Source organism: Megascapheus bottae, chromosome 2, assembly GCF_031878675.1.
Source record: "Megascapheus bottae isolate mThoBot1 chromosome 2, mThoBot2.hap1, whole genome shotgun sequence".
In the NCBI taxonomy this organism is placed as follows: Eukaryota; Metazoa; Chordata; class Mammalia; order Rodentia; family Geomyidae; genus Megascapheus; species Megascapheus bottae.
Window position 1 is genome coordinate 3,196,069 of NC_143510.1, and position 12,435 is coordinate 3,208,503.

General features: G+C 37.1%; 1 protein-coding gene across 11 annotated transcripts in view; it reads left to right on the forward strand.

The window, feature by feature from the left end:
• Nucleotides 1–12,435, forward strand: part of LOC150066273 (ATP-binding cassette sub-family D member 2-like) — a 47,575-nt gene that overhangs the window by 14,939 nt on the left and 20,201 nt on the right. For 5 of the 11 annotated variants that reach the window (XM_090319740.1, XM_090319724.1, XM_090319734.1 and 2 more), the window contains exons 4-6: nt 3,220–3,388; nt 4,365–4,459; nt 7,907–8,052. In XM_090319740.1, the coding sequence (XP_090175866.1) occupies nt 3,220–3,388; nt 4,365–4,459; nt 7,907–8,052 (410 nt within the window). The remainder of the gene's footprint in view (nt 1–3,219; nt 3,389–4,364; nt 4,460–7,906; nt 8,053–12,435) is intronic. The other 6 variants (XR_016532851.1, XR_016532849.1, XR_016532847.1 and 3 more) reach the window with 2 other exon arrangements.

Genomic DNA, 12,435 nt, shown 5'->3' on the forward strand with positions numbered 1-12,435 from the left:
GGAATTGTATATTATATTTTATTTTAATATTAAGTGATAATTGAAATTAACTGACAAAACTTGATTCATCCATATTAAAACACTCTCAAGTTTAGGAAATGGTATCATTTAATCAGTCTAGGTTATCTCTAATCCAAAAAATGACTGAATTCTGCCTTAAATGCCTCTACTTGTTTTTTTGTTTGTTTTTTGTTTTTGCCAGTCCTGGGGCTTGAACTCAGGGCTTGTGCACTGTCCTTGGGCTTTTTCAAGGCTAGCGCTCTACCACTTCAGCCACTGCACCACTTCCAGCTTTTTTTTCATATATTTTTTATTGTAATTAATAGAAGGGTTACATTATATTCACCACATAGAAGGTGCATTACTTCGCAAACATTAATACCCTTTCTCACGTTTTGGTCCCCATTTCCCCTCCCCCATTCCCACCCCGCATCTAATATATTGTACATATGTCTATTTGGTTATTTGAAATAGGATAGGGAAGGGGGGAATCCAGCATTTTTTTTCTATGTATGTGGTACCAAGGAATCGAACCTGGGTCTTCGTGCGTGCTAGGCAAGCACTCTACCACTAGGCCAAACTCCCAGCACTGCCTCCATTTATTTTGAAACATATAATTATACTTCTTAAAAGTTATGCACTAAGCCAGGCCCTGGTGGTTCACACCTATAATCCTACTACTCAGAAGGCTGAGATCTGAGGATTATAGTTCGAAGCCAGCCTAGGCAAAAAAGTCTAAGATGCTTATCTTCAATTATCCACCAGTCAGAAGTGAAGTTGTGGCTCAAGTGATAGAACACTAGCTTAGGAACAATGTGCCCAGGCCCTGAGTGCAAACCCCAGGAGTGGTGTACATGCATGTGTGTGTATACACACACACACACACACACACACACACACACACACACACACACAAGGAACAGTACTGTGTAGTGCTGTGGTTACACAGGCCATCGCTATGCCTTCTTTGTTGACTCCAGAGAAGCTGGATTCCTTTTATAGTCAGTTTCTGGGACAAGTCCTTTGACTTTTTTTTGATTGATCATGGAGCTTGAAAACTGGGCCTGGGCACTGTCCCTGAGTTCTTTAGCTCAAGGCTAGTGCTCTACCTCTTTGATCCACAGCACCACTTCTGGTTTTTGTGGTGGTTAATTGGAGATAAGAGTCTCATGGATTTTTGTGTTTTGTCTGGGTTTGAATTGTGATTTTCAGATCCCAGTCTCCTGAGTAGCTAGGATTACAGATGTGAGCCACCAGTTCCTAGCTAAGTCCTGTGTCTTAAATCTCCAAATAATTTGTTCATGGACACATTCTGAAGTTTTCTGAAGGCACAACCTGCCTATACCACCCTCTATCCAAGTCTACTTACTCATTAATGCCTACCTTGTTTATTGCATTTGGATTTTGGACGTTGTATTTTTCTTATTCAAATATTAGTCCGTCTTTCTTTCTTTCTCTTTCTCTTTCTCTCTCTCTCTCTCTGTCTCTCTCTCTGTCTCTCTCTCTCTCTCTGTCTGTCTCTCTCTCTCTCTGTCTCTCTCACTCTCTCTCTGTCTCTCTCTGTCTGTCTGTCTGTCTGTCTGTCTGTCTGTCTGTCTTTATTTCCCTCCTTCCCTCCCTCCCTCCCTCTCTTTCTCTTTGTTGGTCAGGGGGCTTGGACTGTGGGCTTGGGTGCTATCCCTGAGGTCTTCAGCTCAAGGCTACCGCCCTACTTCTTGAGCACAGCACCACTTCAGTTTTCTAGTGGTTAACTGGAGATAAGAGTCGCATGGTCTTTAGTTCCCCAGGCTGGCTTTGAACCTCAAACCTCAGATCTCAGCCTCCTGAGTAGTTAGGATTTCAGGCATGAACCCCCTGGTCCAGGCCCATGTTTCTTTTGAATACAGATTTGGTTAAGCTTTAACTTTCTTTTTCTCTACTTTCAAATATAAAACTCTCTTTAAGGCATGGTCCTGGAAATGTAAACACAACTACATAGACATAAAAATTTATGACTGTAGACATAATGTTTTATTACATAGATTAATATGTATATATGACATACAAAACCCTCAGCCTAATTTTAATTATGTTCTAAAATCTTAAGTGCCAGTGATTGTATATAGAGATTCCCTTCTTGAATACTTGTTTGTTAAATACGTTATTTGAAATATGATGTCAAAATCAATGTTAATAAATTCTTTAATAAAAAAACTCTTTAAGGTAGCAGTTTAGAAATTATCCTTTTAATAGTTATTAACATAAGCAAACAAAAATGAAATGGCAGTGTTATTATTTTCATTCAGTAGATAGCTTTTTGTGGGGAGGGTCGGTCTTAGAGTTTGAACATATGGCCTTGTTCCTGTGTGCAGGTACTATCTAATCCCTGACTTTCTAATACTATGGAAAAGAAATTTGTCGTATGAACATGGGCCATGACAGAAGTATGGTAACAAGATCCTTAAGACTCATTTCTCATTTTGAAGCTTAACATTCATTATGTGTTTTAAAATCCCAATGAAATTTGCATTAATACAGGTTGCATTACTTATGCCTATAGTCTTAGCTACACAGGAGTCTGAGGTCTGAGAATCATGGTTCAAAGCCAGCCCCAGCAGACATCTGTGAAACTCTTACCTTCAATTAACCACCAGAAGTGGTGCTGTTGCTCAAGTGGTAGAGTGCTAGCCTTAAGCAAAAGAAGCTCAGGGACAGTGCCCAGGCCTTGAGTTCAAGTCCCAGGACTGGTATGCCCTTGTGCATGCATACACACACACATACACACACACACACACACACAATTACATTGATATCTAGCTTTATTATTGCCTTGGGTAAGCTTTTAAAAATCTTTTACTGACATTAGTTATGAAATGTATTATCTACTTCTCATGTATAATAAAATAGAATCTTTAATGTTATATCAAGCCAGGCTCTCTTGGCACACACCCGTAATCTTAACCTGCTCAAGAGACTGAGATCTGAGGACTCCATGAGAGTCTTATCTCCAATAATTTACATAGAAAAAGCTAGAAGTAGCATTGTGGCTCAAGTGGTTGAGCACTCACTAGCTTTGAGCAAAGGAAGCTGAGACACAGCGCCTAGACCCAGAGTTCAAGCCCCAGGAATGGCAAAAGTAAAAATAAAAAATTACATCAAGAAGCACCTATAATCTCCTACTTATTTTAAAGCTTATGGTGGATATAGTAACTTAATTTTATCGCTTCATATTAATTTTAGGTCACTGAATTAGCAGGCTATACTGCTCGAGTGTACAATATGTTTTGGGTGTTTGATGAAGTGAAGAGAGGCATTTATAAAAGAGCTGCTGTCATTCAAGAGCCTGAGATTCAGAGCAAGAATGAAACTAACATAGAATTACCCCTCAGTGACACACGGGAAATTAAAGGTATGAAACCCAACTGCTTTTTATACTTTTCTTATATTTAAGTATTATTTTATCAGCAGAACTAAAGAGATTTTTTTGGAAGATAGCTTTTAATATTTATAAGGGACCAGTATTTATATAAGCAATGTTACATAAGCTTCAATCCCTAAAATGAGCACTGCAGTGTGAAGAGCAGTAACTAGATACCATAAAAATATTATACTACTTTTACTTAAGAAAACATTTCCAGAATTTTATTTAGAAACATTTGGCTGAATAAATGATTTGCTCGTAAAATTCAATTGCCAAATCGAATTAGAACAGATGTCAAATTGTTTTTCATTTTTTTCTGTATCTAAACTTGTTTGGTCACTATGTATGAAAATATGTTATCCAATTTCTTTTTTTTTTTGCCAGTCCTGGGCTTGGGCTCAGGGCCTGAGCACTGTCCTTGGACTTTCTCAAGGCTAGGGCTCTACCACTTGAGCCACAGCACCACTTCTGGCTTTTTGCTATGTATGTGGTACCGAGGAATTGAACCCGGGTCTTCGTGCATGCTAGGAAAGCACTCTACCACTAGTCCAAACTCCCGGCCCGTTATCCAATTTCTTAATTCTGTTTTTGGAGTTTTTTTCTGTAAGAAAGAATGATTCAGGGAAAATTGGCTGTTAAAACATATGACTGGGCTATGAAAGATTGCATTTAGCTGTGTTATCATAATGATGTTGACATTGCACTATTATAAAATAATGCTTCTCAGAAAGATTTCCTAAACAGATGTGTCAAAAATATACTATACGTTATTTAGTATTAGTATACTAAATAGATGTGTCAAAAATATTAAACATCATTTCATATCTTTATATTTTCCTAGGAGTTGTTAACATGAATTTTCTGAATCACTACCTCTGCCCATTATACTACATTATACCTTGAGCTATTTAATTAGCAGTAAACTGTGATAGCTTTTGTAACTTAAGCTCATCCTTAATTATAGGAAAAGTTGTTGATGTGGATCATGGAATTATATGTGAAAATGTTCCCATAATTACGCCAGCAGGAGAAGTGGTGGCTTCCAGTCTAAACTTCAAAGTAAGATGATATTCACAAACTCTCTGATTGTTGCTGTCACACTGGTACATAGGTTTTAACTCAGAATTCATGTCCCTTATGTTAAATGCTTGGAGCAGTGTGAAAGGAGGAGAAATCAAGAAAGATATGCATAGTGGCTCAGGCACAGAAACAGTTACCTTCTAGGAGCAGAAAGAAGAGAAATTTCTGCTGCTTTATTATCAGGTTGAAAATCAGTGCCCTGAGAGCCTATGCCGGTAACATAGGGGAACAATAGAAAAATTCTTTATAAATTAATATATGAAAATACTAGTTTTCCTTACAGAAACTGAAAAATAATGGGACTATTGTAATATGTTCAGTAATCACATTTACTATTAGGAAAAAGCAGCAGAAGTTACACAGAATTAAATTTGGCTTGGCTTTCTTTGGAAAATAACCAATTATTTAATACTTTTTATACCACTTGTGCCACAGCTACTCTCCTGGCTTTTTGCTGGCAAAAACAAACAAACAAAAAGCAGTCTCATGGATTTTTAATTAATTAATTTTTTTCTTTTTTGTCAGTAGTCTTGAACTTGGGGCTTGGGTACTGTCCCTGAGTTCTTCAGCTCAAGGCTGACACTCTACCACTTGAGCCACAGTGCCACTTCTGGTTTTTTGGGTGTTAATTAGAGGTAAGAGTCTCATGGATTTTCGGGCCTGGGCTGATTTTGAAGTGGGATCCTCAGATCTCAGCCTCTTGAGTAGCTACAATTACAGGTGTTAGACACTGATGCTCAGCTCTCATGGATGTTTATAATCAAGGTGACTTTGAACTGCTATCCTCAGATCTAGTCTCCTGAGTATAGAGAGGATTGTAGGCATGAGCCACGAGTGCTCAGTTAGTATGAATATTTGGCATAAGTTCTCTGGCTTGCTGTTCACAGTATGCAGTAAAAAGCATTTTCACTTACTGAATTTTCTTCTACAAGTGGTATTTTTAATTTTGGAGGTAGAATAAAATAGAATGACAATCCTTTCCTCTAGAAAGCTATTTATTTTAAATCAATACAGGGGCAACAAAACTTTCTATTATATTTTACATAAAAATATAACTCTCTAAGTTAGAAATCAATAATTCTAAAAGAGGAGTACCTTTTAAAATATTTTGTGAATGCAGGTCTCGGCATCGTATATATCTTTAAAATGTCACTTGGGAAACATAGAAACTTGTATAAATTCAAACTTCCTTAATCTTGTCTAGTGAAAGAGTAGGCATATCATAAAATGAGTTTATTCAAGGTTTGTTGCAGGATTTTCTTTGATACGATGCCCTTCATCTTTGAGTTTTCAGTATTGAAAATTCCTTGTCACTGATGTTGGATATTAATATCCATTCACTACAAAGCTATAGCTACAGATAACCTGAAGATTTTTTTGCCTCTCATGCTTTCATATTGTATTCTTGTTGGTTTTCTCATTGACTATAAAAACTATTTGTTCTTAGGAAAAAGCAAATCAACTTTAAATGATGTTCCTTTTCCTTATTCACAGTATCTTTAACTTAATACAGTAATACACCTTCTTCATCCTACTGAACATAGTAGATGTTCATGAAATTTATACAAACTTAAATTTAAAAATATGATAAATAAGCCTGGCAACAGTGGCTCATGCCTATAATCCTAGCTACAGATGAAGCTGAGACCTGAAGGATAACAGTTTGAAGCCAGGCCCATACAGAAAAGTTTGTGAGTCTCTGACTCTAATTAACGAACAATATACTGCACTGAAGGCTTGGCTCAAGTGGTAGAGTGCCACACCTAAGCAAGGAAACCAACTGGAAGCATGAAACCTTTGACTCAAGTTCAAGTCACAGGAAAAAGTAATTAATAATTAAAATAGAAGAGCTAGTGCTCACACCTGTAATTCTAGCTACTCAGGAGACTGAGATCTGAGAATCACAGCTCAAAGACAGCCCAGGCATGAAAGTCTGTAAGAGACTTTTATCTCCAATTAACCATCAGGAAACCGGAAGTGGCTCTGTAGCTCAAGTGGTAGAACCACTGGCATTGAGCTGAAGAGCTCAGGAATAATGCCCAGACTCAGAGTTCAAGCCTCGTGACCAACAAATACAAAATAAAAGAAAGCATCTAAGATAATATTTTATCATTGAATACTGTAAAGCATGGAATATTTATGTATGTAGAGAATGACTCACTTATATATGCATATATAAGTGCATATACATGTATTCATGTGTATGTATGTGCATACATACAGTTTTCCCATCAGGTATCTTGTAGTAATCAGTTTCAAGACACCTTGTGGTTATCAAAATTTGTTGATACTCAAGTCCCTCATATAAAGTGGTGCACATAAGCCAGGTGCAGTGGCTCCTGCCTGTGTCCTAGCTACTCAGGAGGCTGAGATGTGAGGATCACAGTTCAAAACCAGCCCAGGCACTAAAAAGTCCATGTGACTCTTGTCTCCAATTAACCACCAAAAAACCAGAAGTGGCACTGTGCCTCGAAGGGTAGGGCAGTAACCTTGAGCTGAAGAGCTCAGAGACAGTGCCTAGGCCCAGAGTTCAAGTCCCATGACCAACAATAAAATAAAATAAAATGGCACATAGAAAAACATGTCTGTTTTTAGAGCAGGTACAATTTTTTTCTCTTTAACCCACAGTTATTGTGTTCTCAATTCTAGAACTTGTGAGTATTGAGAACAGACTACATATATTTTCTCATCTTAGTTTTGGTAAATCTATTTTCTACATCTGTGAACAAAACAGAATTTGACTCAGACTGGACTTTTTGTGATGGCTGAAATGCAAAATTGGTTACGTTGGCTCTTCAGAAAATTGTGCTTTACAGAGTAACAGTTGAATTTTTACACTTAATATAAAGCAATTATTTTTGCAGTTATTTTTACATTCAATATAAATCTTAATCAACTATTAATATGAAATTTACTATATTTTAATGCAGATGTCATAATTTCTCTCATATGATTGTACCACCTTGTACGTGTAGTTATGTGATAATAAAAGTTCAGTGAAAACATTGGAAGCCAGGCAATGATAGGATCATGTCTATAAACCTAGCTACTTGGGATGCTGCGATCTGAGACATCTTGGACAGAAAAGTGACAGTTTTATTTCTAATTAACCTGCAAAAAGCCCGAAGTGGAGTTGTGGCTCAAGTGGTAGAGTATAAAAAGGATAAGTGCAAGTCCCAGTATTGGCACAAAAAAAAATTTGTTCTAAGAAATTCATCTTCTTTGCAATTAAATTATGCTGCTTTTCATTTTAGATACTAATTAAAGCAAAACTGGAGATTCTCAACCTTGGTCCATTTTTCTTTGATTTCTTGTCCATCAGAGGTCATGTGATTGAATGTTCTCAAAAAATTTTACAAAAGCACTTTTAAATGCTGCCAAAATAATTTTAAATATTCTAGTTTTTAATTTGATTTCTCACTTTAGGTACAAGAAGGAATGCATCTTTTGATAACCGGTCCCAATGGCTGTGGGAAAAGTTCTCTCTTCCGAATTTTAAGTGGGCTCTGGCCTGTATATGAAGGGACCCTCTACAAACCACCTCCTCAGCACATGTTCTATATCCCACAAAGGTAGGTCTCCCCACCCCCCCTCTCTATGTATATGTGTATAATATATATGTATATACACATCATCCAGGGCTGGGAATGTGGCTTAATGGTAGAGTGCTTGCCTAGCATGCATGAAGCCCTGGGTTCGATTTCTCAGTACCACATACACACAAAAAAGGCTGGAAGTGGCACTATGGCTCAAGTGGTAGCATGGAAGCCTGAGCAAAAAGAACTCAGGGACAGTGCCCAGGCTCTGAGTTCAAGCCCCAGGACTGGCAAAAAAAATCCTTTCACTCTTAATTTATCTTCATTCTTCACACACTCTTGGATTGATAAATCTCATGGATATTTTCACTGAAAGATCTACTAAGGAAATAAAAATTCAATCACCCCAATTTGATTATAATAGTTTCTGGCACAAAATTGTTACTTTTTATTCTCACATCTGGTGAAATATAACGAATACTCAAGGACTATAGACGTTTGCCTAAGGGATTAGCAAGCTATTGCAAAGGATGGACTGCCTTAGATGTGAAATTCTCACAAAGTCCTGAGTACTCAGATAGTTTACCTATCTCTCCATTAAGCTTGTCAGCATTCTTCCACTCTAAAATTGCCCATTATTTATTTATTTATTTATTTATTTATTTATTTATTTATTTGTATTTTTTATTGTAATTAATAAAAGGGTTACATGATATTTGCCAGATAGAAGGTGCATTAATTCACGTACATTGATACCCTTTCACATGTCTTGGTACCCATTTCCCTTCCCCCCCACACCCCTCACCCGTCTTGGTTTTCCCCCCTTCCCTGTCAAATTTCAAATAACCAAATACAAAGAAATTCAATATATCAGATAACAAAGTGAGATACTATAACAATATGAGATAACCAAGGGACAGCAAAGGAGATGAGAGACAACATAGTACATTAAGGACAACAATCATTCGTTATATGGCTTTTGTTTCGATATCCTGGAGGTCCTTTCAATTAGCTTCATACTATATGGCCTTAGTATCAAGATTTTGCTCTATTGCAGATCTCTGCTAGTAGAGCCCAAGGTTTCTACTGATTATGACGAATGAGGGAAACCATTGAGCCTAAGTTCCTTTGAGTCTGGCTTACTTCACTTAATATGATTTTTTCTAAGTCTTTCCATTTCCTAACAAATGGGGCGATGTCATTCTTTCTGACAGCAGCATAGAATTCCATTGTGTACAAATACTACAACTTGTTGATCCACTCATCAACTGAGGGACATCTAGGTTGGTTCCATATCTTTGCTATGGTGAATAGTGCTGCAATGAACATCGTTGTGCTAGTGGATTTAGTATGCCCTTGTTTCTGGATGGTTGGGTAAATGCCAAGTAGTGGAATTGCTGGGTCATAGGGGAGTTCAATGTTTAGCCTTTTGAGGCACTGCCACACTGCTTTCCATAGTGGTTGAACGAGTTTGCACTCCCACCAACAGTGTAGTAGTGATCCCTCCTGGCCACATCCCCTCCAGCATCTGTTGTTATTCGTTTTCCTGATCCTGGCCATTCTAACTGGAGTGAGGTGGAATCTTAGAGTTGTTTTGATTTGCATTTCTTTTATGACCAGAGATGGTGAGCATTTCTTCATGTGTCTATAGGCCATAAAAATTGCCCATTTATGTTGAAGAGTTTCTGGGAAAAGTATTATGACTGTGCTTCATGAGTAACAATTTTAAGTATTTTAATTAAAATTGGTTTAAAACTGAAAATGTTGCCATAGGGAAAGAACATTTCTTCCTCTGATGTGTTCAGCTGTCTTCCCTCATAATGCTTTGGAAGTGCCACACACAATGAAACAGAGGCAGGATTTTATTTATTTTTTGATAAGATGAAATGGGGCTTGAACAAAAGACATTCTTCATGTACTTCTGGACCAGTAATTTTTCCATGCTTTATTACTAAGGGTTAAATAACCTTGAATGATAAAAACCAAATGAGACAATAAGGCCCTGAGTTTAAGTACTAATATTGGTGCCCAAGTGTGCATGTGTATGCACACACACTCATGCACACACACACACACACACACACAGAGACACACACACAGACACATCCACAAAGTTCAAATTTCAGGAATTATAGTAAGTAGAATATTCTTAATTTTGTACTCATGTTGTAAGGCGTAGAATCATGAGGAAAAATGGTCTCAATAATATCTGTTCTCTTAAGGTAAATCAAAGTATATAGTGAATTTAATATCTTAGCTCTTGTAGAGTCTGTATTAGTATGAAAGAAACAGTTCTTGACTAGACCTTTGGCCTTACTGACTTAAGAAATTTCCAAGCAATGAATAAATTTTTAAAAGTGCATGTTTGCCCAAAGGGAGACCTGTTATTTTGCAACAAACAAATAACTTACTTGTGAAACTTTTCCCAAGCAAAAAGGTCAAATGCAACCTAGTTAAGAAGAAAAATAAGAGAAAGATGTCTACATTTGAAGGCTAAACTGTTTTAAAATAATTAGTTTATAGTCATTTTTACCTTACTTCTGTAGTTCTTAGGATCATGAAAATTAGCAGTATATGTTTACATTTTCTAATAAGATCTCTTTTTTTTGTCAGTCCTGGGCTTGAGCTCAGGGCCTGAGCACTGTCCTTGGACTTTCTCAAGGTTAGAGCTCTACCACTTGAGCCTCAGCACCACTTCCGGCTTTTTTCTATGTATGTGGTAGCAAGGAATCGAACCCAGGCCTTCGTGCATGCTAGGCAAGCACTTTAACCACTAGGCCAAACTCCTGGCCCCATAAGATCTCTTTTTAAAAGGTATAAGTTTATTTAAATGTGTATGTAAACTGAAAGAGGTTTATTTCTTATACTTTAAAAGCTGGTATTTTCTCAAGTAAAATTCAAGGTAATTTTATATGCAATACAACTTATTTTGAAATATGTGTCAGGAAATAACCTTCTGTTCTTAGGCTGTTTTCATTAATGAATATCTTAATTGAGTTTTATATTACTGTATAGCATGGGGATCTAGATTAATTTCTTGTTTGGCAGGGATAAAAAGGAAAAAATCAATATACAAGTGAGGCAACTGTCAACTGCACAAGTCAGAAAACAAATTTCACAGTTCACTTTTTACTTAAGTTTTATGTAATACTTCCTGGTAGGTAACGGGTGGCTATCTGTGCATTGATCAAATACAAAAGTACATGAATAGTTACTGCATGTAGAAAATTAAATAGTTTTTATAACCGTAGACTTCTAATAGTACCACTCAGTATACAAAAGGAAAACATTCTTGTTAGACATATTAAGCCACTAAACCCTGAACAATTTCTTAGTATGTGTTAGATATTCAATAGACATTTGCTGAGAGAAAAACATCATATTTAAGGCTACTTACTTTTTAACCAGCTCTGTGCACGTGTGCTAACACACACACACACACACACAGAGCTATTGGCAGTTTATAAGCTGGGTCACCTAAATTTCTGGGAAATTGTGCAAGCATGTATATGTTTTCCCAGTTGGAGTCTCCTGATATTTTAGCAATGTTAATAATGAGAACCAGAGAAAATAAAACTTGGGTGTAGGCCAAGAGTACAGAGATGTGCTATATTAATGTAATTTTGAGACACTCTTGCCTCACCCATCTTAATTAATGGTAGAATATAATAACTACAGGAACATGTGGGAAAAGCCCATCTCATCTACAATGTAGACTAGCACTTTACATCCCTGGGATGACAGATGGCAAAATACTGAATTGTGTTCAGATAGTATCTTTGAAAACTATTTTGACAACTGTCATCTGTTAGAGACTGCATTTCCTAAGCAAAGTGATTATCCTGCTTACACTGGTGAGTAGGGTTCCTTGCTGGAGTAGCAGCCCTGACCGTCAAGCAAAGCCTTTCCCTTAAATGTCGGTACTGTTTTGTCAATTCTTTTTTTTTATTTTTTTATTGTATTTAATAAAAGGGTTACATGATATTTGCCAGATAGAAGGTGCATTAATTCACATACATTGATACCCTTCCACATGTCTTGGTCCCCATTAACCTCCCCCCTACCCCCCTTTCCCTGTCCAATTTCAAGTAACCAAATACAAATGTATCCAATATATCAGATAACAAAGTGAGATATTGTGACAATATGAGATTCTTAGTGTGGTATCTCTCTGCCTTCCAAAGTCCCTGGATGGAACTGTGCACCTCTGCTCTTGATTCCACTCCCCCAATAACTGATGGCCCTTCCCTAGCTCACTTATCCCCAGTGAGCTTTCGTAATCAGCTACCAGAGCTCCACAAGTCAGCCTTCTGTGCATTTATTTAGTTCACCTTCTAACAGAACAGAATGTTCTACCCATCACCAAAATGAGAACCGGAAATAGCTGCCAGCGAGGAGAAGGAAAGACAGGAAGCAGTT